This window comes from Arachis ipaensis, chromosome B05 (assembly GCF_000816755.2).
Source record: "Arachis ipaensis cultivar K30076 chromosome B05, Araip1.1, whole genome shotgun sequence".
Taxonomy (NCBI): domain Eukaryota; kingdom Viridiplantae; phylum Streptophyta; class Magnoliopsida; order Fabales; family Fabaceae; genus Arachis; species Arachis ipaensis.
In genome coordinates, this window is record NC_029789.2 from 132,605,523 (window position 1) to 132,612,819 (window position 7,297).

At 37.9% G+C, this 7,297-nt stretch overlaps 1 protein-coding gene across 1 annotated transcript; it reads left to right on the forward strand.

The window, feature by feature from the left end:
- On the forward strand, positions 6,016-6,841 carry LOC107641166. The gene is made up of 2 exons (XM_016344671.1): positions 6,016-6,090; positions 6,188-6,841. The coding sequence occupies exons 1-2, from the start codon at positions 6,016-6,018 to the stop codon at positions 6,839-6,841; spliced, it is 729 nt and encodes a 242-aa protein (XP_016200157.1).

The following is a 7,297-nucleotide window of genomic DNA, read 5'->3' on the forward strand; positions in this document are numbered from 1 at the left end:
TTATGTTATTATTGAATTAAGCCTTAAAGTGGTCTTTGAAATTGCACTCGAACCTTAAAGTGGTCCTTGAAGTTAATAATTACTCAATTTTGTCCTCAAATTTGCACTCTGAAACTCATATTAGCCCCTAAAACACTTTCCGTTCATGGAAACACTGAAAACGACGTCGTTTTGTATTTATTAAAAAAAAAAAAGTGGTCCCCTTCCCCAACCCGAGGCCCTTCTCCTTTCTCTTTCCCTTCCCCTTTTCCTTTTCCTTCCCCAACTTGAGGCCCTTCCCTTCCCCTTTCCCTTCTCCTTCCCTAACCTGAGACTTTTGCCACTGCCTTTCGCTGGCTTCCGTTACGGTGCCACGCTACTCCCCCCCCCCCTTTTCAACCTAGTCTCTCTTCTCTGTCTTTTCTCTTGTATGGGTTCTTTTTTTCAATTTTTTTTACTGCAATAGAGTTTATTCTGTCACTGGTTGCATAAAATTTTGAACTTGATAAATGAATTTTGTGATTTTAGTGGAAGATGATTTTGAATTGAGTTTGTTGAAATGGTGTGTATTGATGAATAATGAAAATGTTTAGTTAATTCATCTGTGAAAATTGATAGTTGGTTATGTATAAAGAAAAATAAAATGGGGTAATGGAAAAATTAATTTTGGGATCAGGGAGGCAGAGGGAGACAGAGAGGAGACAAGAGAAGAGGGAGAGGCAGAAAGAGATAGAGAGGAGACAAGAGTGTAAGAGACTAGGTTGAGGAAGGGGGCATGCGGCACGGCGCCGTGACAGAGGCCGCAAGAAGCGGCAATAGAGAAAAAGGGGAAGGGAAGGGGAATGGGCTTGGGTTGGCAAAGGAAAAGGGGAGACTCAGGTTTTTTTTATAAATATAAAACGACGTCGTTTCAGTGTTCCGATGAACGAAAAGCACATTAGGGACTAGTATGAGTCCCAAAGTGCAAGTTCGAGGACAAAATTGAGTAATTATTAACTTCAATTACCACTTTTAGGCTCGAGTGCAACTTCAGGAACTATTTTGAGACTTAACTCATTATTGTTGGTTATTTAAAATTTAATATTGAGACTTGTTATATATATTTAACTTTTTTTTAATTTACAAAACAGCAAATCAAATCCAATCCAATCCAAATTGCTTGAAAATTGGATCGGATTTCTTTAAAAAAACATCCAATCCAAATCGCACTGTAAGTAAAATTAGTATTCGGATCGGATGAGTTTTTGATTCAAAATCGATTCAAACCGCACCACGAACACCCCTAAAACTAATCATAAAATCAGTCTGAGTAGAGTATAAAATCGGATAAAGAGAAGAACCAGTTTATTGGTTTGATCCAGCCAATTTTGATAAAAATCGGTGAACCGACGGGTTAAAAAATTTGAACCGATTCAATTTCTTTTTAAAACTCCCTTCAAAACGACATCGTTTTGAATTTAAAAAAAATAAAAAGTAATTACCCAAATCAGTTCCTGAGATTTTTAGAATCAGATACTTTAGTCCCCCAACTTTTAAAATACACAAAAAAATTCTCCCACTTTTAATTTCGGTAGATAAATCAGTCCCTAACTTTATTTTTCCATCGATAACAAATGAAAAAAACTAACATGGAGGTTTGGATTAGCACACGTGGCAGTCAATTGTCCACATGTGCCAAGAGGACAAATTAGTCCATGTGCCTTGAAACCCTCAAAACACAGGTGAAGGTGAAAGATGGATTCCTTTTTCGCATGCCTCCAAAACACTATTGTTTACTCACCATGATTTCTAGATAATTCTAAAATATAGAGAGGACATTATGGTCACAATGTACCAAGTATCTCCCTCCTAAAAATGCATATTCTAGTTCTTCACCCTTTCACCTATGTTTCAATTTTTTCCGTTCACACTCAATCCTCGCCAATTCCAATTTTCAATCCCAAATCCCTAATTTCTTGAAGCCCATATATTCCATTCGCATCACGTAGTAGCTTCTCCAATTTTCATTTAGTGTGAATCCATAACCGCTGGAACAATGGCCACTTTCGTCGGAGCTGTGATGCTCATGTACCTCGTGCTCAGCAAAAAGCTCATTACTAAAAGAAAGAAAAAGGAGGAGAAGGAAGAGGAGGAGGAGACATGGATTTGTTGAGACCGAGTAGATCGATAAGGAGGATGTTTTCTTGGAGGCCAGCTCAAGTACCAATGAATCTCTTGGAGTCGATCGTGACGCTGTCAGAAACTCTGAGGTTCACGTACTCAGAGACTCTCGAAAAGTGTATATGGAGGGAGTACTATGTGGAACTGAAAGAGCGTGAGATAATTGAGTTGAATGTGGGTGACGTCGGAGGTGACACGGTTGAATGTGGGTGACCAGGGGGGTTTGAAGGTGACACGGATGAAAGTGGTTGATGGTGATGATGTGGTTAATGAAGTGGGGGTTTAACGTTGCAAGTTGTTAGGGAAGTCTGTAAAATGAAGAAGATAGAACAAGGTTTTGTATACATGGTGGGTAGTGCATATATACAGAGCATTCTTAAAACGCTGCGTTTTGAGGGTTTTAGGGCAAAGAGACTAATTTGTTCTCTTGGCACAAGTGGATAACTGACTGCCACATGTGCTAATCCAGGCCTCCATGTCAGCATTTTTCATTTGTCATTGACGAAGAAAAAAGTTCAGGGACTAATTTGTCTACCAGAGTTAAAAGTGAGGGAGCTTTTTGTGTATTTCAAAAACTAGGGGACTAAAGTGTATTGTACTGAAAATCTCAAGGACTAATTTGGGTAATTACTCAAAACCAAAACACCCCCTAATCCCAGCCTAGGATCCCCCTCCCCACCCACTCTCACTCTGAAAGTTTGAAACGGGTAAGGTTGGCAAGAGCACCCGAATTCGTGGGTATCCGACCCGCCCTACCCAGTGTAGAATGGGTACTAACCCGACCCAGTGCGGGATGGGTTTTGTTCAGGACAGGTGTTCGAGCGAGACGGCATGGGGTCGGGTTTATGGTGTACTTGCCCCTAAGGTTTGACTCATTTGTGCCTCCATTGCAGATCATAGCCTCCCCTGAGTCCATACCTGGAACCAAAGTCTCCTTCTTCTCCGCAGCCCAGTCTGGTCACCGTCGCTTAGCCCCTTGCCAGTTGTTGTTCAGCCCCTCGCCGTTGCTGTAGTGAGCCCATTTCCTCTAACTGTGTCTATGTCTTCCTCCGCGGCTGAGCCCCTTGACTTCGCTACTGAGCTCGTCACTGGTCCTTGTCGCTGTTGCTGTTGAGCCCCTTGCCATCATCATCTGTAAGTCCCCCTCTTTCTCTCTCTCTTTCTCCCCCACACTCGTTCACTCTCTCCATGAGTCTGTAACTCCCCTTTTCTCTTCTTCTTCCAAAGAGTCGCCGTGGCTGTGTTGTTGCAACTTCTTGTGTCACCATCACCGAGGCTCCTTTCCTCTGAGCACATCTTTGTCTTCCTCCTCTCTCTCTCTCTCTCTGTCTGTGAGTAAGTAAGTTCCCCCTCTCTCTTACATTATGAATGACACTTCACTGAATTTGCACTTTGTGATTTTGCTTGGTTTATATAATTGCCGATGTTGGGAGTTTGCAATAGTTTATATATATTGATTGAGAATTCTTTATTATTTTTCTTGGTTTATATATGTTAATATGTGCAGTGTCGATGTTGGGAGTTTGTAGTAGTTTATATGTGTTGATTGAGAATTAGAGTCTTTGTGATTTTGCTTGGTTTATATATGTTAATATGTACAGTGCTGATGTTAGGAGTTTATGATAGTTTATACATGTTGATTGAGAATCAGGGTCTTTATGATTTTGTTTGGTTCATATATGTTAATATGTGTCGTGGGTCTAATTGCTTGTTGATGTTGCAATGATTTGCTCAGTTTTTTTAATAGGTGATTTATATATAGTTTGCTTAGTTTTCTCAATTTTTTCAATATAGATCCTTTAAGATTATTTCATGACTAGTAGTGTTAGAGAAGACGCACAAAACAACAATGTTGCTTCTAATGATAATGGGATTGAAATTGAGAATAATGCTAATCCAACTTCAGAAATTCCACAAGCAACGGATATATTATCTTATCTTCATTTACGTTAACTTTTTACACAATACTTTAAATTGTTTTTTCTTTTGATTTTCAAGTTTAAATCTTAACTCTTTGACTTTTAATGATGACAAAGAGTTGGAAAGTTAAGAATAAGGATTGAAAACTTATTTATATCTAATGTTGTATTTTTTTTTATTATATATGGTGTTAAATTTCTAGTGATGAGACATTAGTTTTTATTTTAATTTCATGTTATTTGATATGGTATGAATTTTATGTTTGTATCTTAAATTATATATGAATTTTACATGTTTATCTTAATTTATGTATGAATATGCAAATTTTAATGTGTTATTTAATTTTATAGGGGAGGGTAGGGATAGAGTATTCTACTACCCGGGGATAGAAGTGGGGTGGATAGTAAAGAAGATGAATGAGGGCGGGGCAAGGGTCGGGTTGGGCGAAAAATCGCCTCTACCGACCCCACTGCCAACCCTAGAAACGGGTAAAGGGGAGAACGCGACGCTTCGACCTTCTCCCTCTCGCCGCACGGTTGCCATCTCGTCGCCGACTCTTCTGTTTCCGCCAGCTCCTACGCCTTCAGCTTTACTGATATCACGTTGTCTGTATCTCTGTTTGCGTCGCGTCGTCCTTGTGCCTTCATTACGTCTGCCAGCTCTCGTGCCTTCACTGCAACCGGATCCAGAAGCGATTCAAGATGGAATAAGAAGATGGCCAAGCAAGCAAAAACGAAAAGGATTAGCATGAAGTCAATGGCCTCGACTTCCCCTGTTTTCGAGGTCAGTTCCCCTTCTTTATTCAATTGAGGTTTGAGGCATGCTCCTGATTGCTATATTATAAAGAAATCATCATAAACATAACCATTTGAGACTGGAAAATAAATGATTTTATGGTTTGAAAGCTTAATTTGTTCCTTTATTTGTTATCAGGCTATTACTAATTGCAATTTTTTAACTCTTTCAATTTGTTGTCTCATGTTTCTGATTCTTTTTTTTTTTTATGATTGTCACTGTTTAGGGTTGATTGATGTTGTTTAGGGTTGATTTGTTTTAAGTAGTTGCTATTTTGTGGCCTTGTAAAAATATTGACTATTGATTGATACTTTTTTTTAGAGATGTTAATTTATATCTTACTTGATTGGAATATGCGATGGTTAGATAAGCTATGAATTGTTTATTTACATGAGATCGAGTCAATCGATTCAACCCATGATTTACCAGTTGAACTAATAACCTAGTGATCCAGTAGCCTAACCTATTCAATTATCAGTTTGATTCTGACAATTATGCATAAAATATATATTTTCATTAATAGTAAGTAAGAAATATTATAAAAACAAAATAATAAAAGAGATGGCGAATTTTGATTTTAGTTGTATAAATAAATCACATTTCTTTTATACAAATTCGCTCTTGATGAAATTATATTATTTATAGTTTTCCAAAGGAACATTTTAATTTATTGTGGAGCTACCAATTCCTAAATTCTTGCCCTAAAATCCTTTCTGGATGATAGTATATTTTGATTGTGTCTTTACCATATATGCTGCCATATTAAAATACTCTAGTATGACCTTTTACTTTGTGTTTGCAAAACTTTTATAAATTATTGAGAATAAAATAGCATTTCAAATTGTTTAAATTCTAAGATTTATCCTCATGATTTTAGCAGCTCTCGGACCTTGATATGCATTCTAATTGCTTACCGTTCATTTCTCTAGCAAATTAGTTATCTTGTCATACCTTAATTTTTTTTATTGTCTATACTCTATGGCCTATTCCTCCTTAAAAATTCTTTTTCTAGATCAAACTTAACTATACTTACTAATAAATTGTTGCTCAAATGTCATATATCCTTCTTTTTTAATAAGAGATTTTGAATTTGAGTATTTTCTAATGTAATTTGACCTCCAAAAAGAAAAAAACTATGCCAATGATAAAATGCTTACTGGCATGGCGATGGAGATAGGGAATGGGAGGAGTACCCTGTTTTGGAAAGATGACTGGCTGCAAGGTGGTCCATTGAAGGTGACATTTCTAAGACTTTTCTCAATTTCTACTCAGCAAGGATCGAAGGTAGGGGTGTGGATTTTGGGATGGACTTGAGTGGATATGGAACTTCCAGTGGCGGAGAGAGTTGTTCCAATGGGAGCTGGAACTCGTCCACCAACTTCATGAGCGGCTTAGGCAGGTGAAATTGTCAGAGGATAAACATGATAATTTGGTTTGGAAGTTTGATGGTAAAGGGGTATTTTCTACCAAATATGTTGTGCAGGTACTACAATCGGAGACTCTGTCGGATGAGATAACGAGCTACAGTTTCACAAGTTCTATTTGGAGGGGAGTGGTACCGCCGAGGATTGAGCTTTTTGGGTGGTTTGTACTTATTGGCAGAGTAAATACAAAGGAGAGATTGATTAGACTAGGCGTTCTTAGGCCCAGTGATAATATCTGTGTTCTTTGTAATAAGGAGGTAGAGTCGGTGGAGCATTTATTTCTTAGGTGTGAGCTAACATGGAAGGTGTGGTGTAGTTGTTTGAGGTATGTTGGGGAGGTGTGGTCTATGCCTGGAACCATAAAGGAACTGTTTGAGCAGTGGGCCGGTAGGCATAAGCGGAAACATGATAAGAAGAAATGGCTGCCGGGGTTCTTTGCAGTTATTTGGAACATTTGGGTGGAACGCAATGCGCGGATCTTCAATAAGCAGAACACAGATGTGGAGGTCGTAATAAGAAAGACGATTCTGAGCTACAACGAATGGACTACGAGTGTTCCGTAGGGGTTGATGGCATGGCTGGAAGTTAAAAAGTTTTATGTAATTTTTTAAGTACTTATTATTTCTACTGTTGCTCCACTTCAGTGTGTTGAACTTACTTTATTTAAAAAAAAATGATCTTTTTCTATTCTTTATTCTAAAATGAATTGTTTAAAAAGTGAATATCCAATATAGTTTACAACCAATGATCTTTTTTTATTATTTTTTTTTGGATTTTCCACAGTATTTACAACCAACTCGACAGGTCAAAAGGTTGCTGCATGCACAAGGCGAGATTCAAATCCCCGTTACTTGCTTAAGTGGATAAATGAGTTGACCACTCGACCAACCCAAGTTGGTTGATATTTTTGTTATAATTTTAAATCCTAACTAATGGATTAATAACCCTTTAGTGGGCCTAGTACAAATAAAAAATTGGGCTTTGAGTTGCATCAATCAAATATTCAACGTAGATTCAAG

Bases quoted from the DNA above. Each gene is read 5' to 3' on its own strand.
- LOC107641166 (XM_016344671.1), top strand. From the start codon at position 6,016: ATGGCGATGGAGATAGGGAATGGGAGGAGTACCCTGTTTTGGAAAGAT. The intron at 6,091-6,187 runs GTGACATTTCTA...TGGAACTTCCAG, and splicing joins TGCAAGGTGGTCCATTGAAG to TGGCGGAGAGAGTTGTTCCA.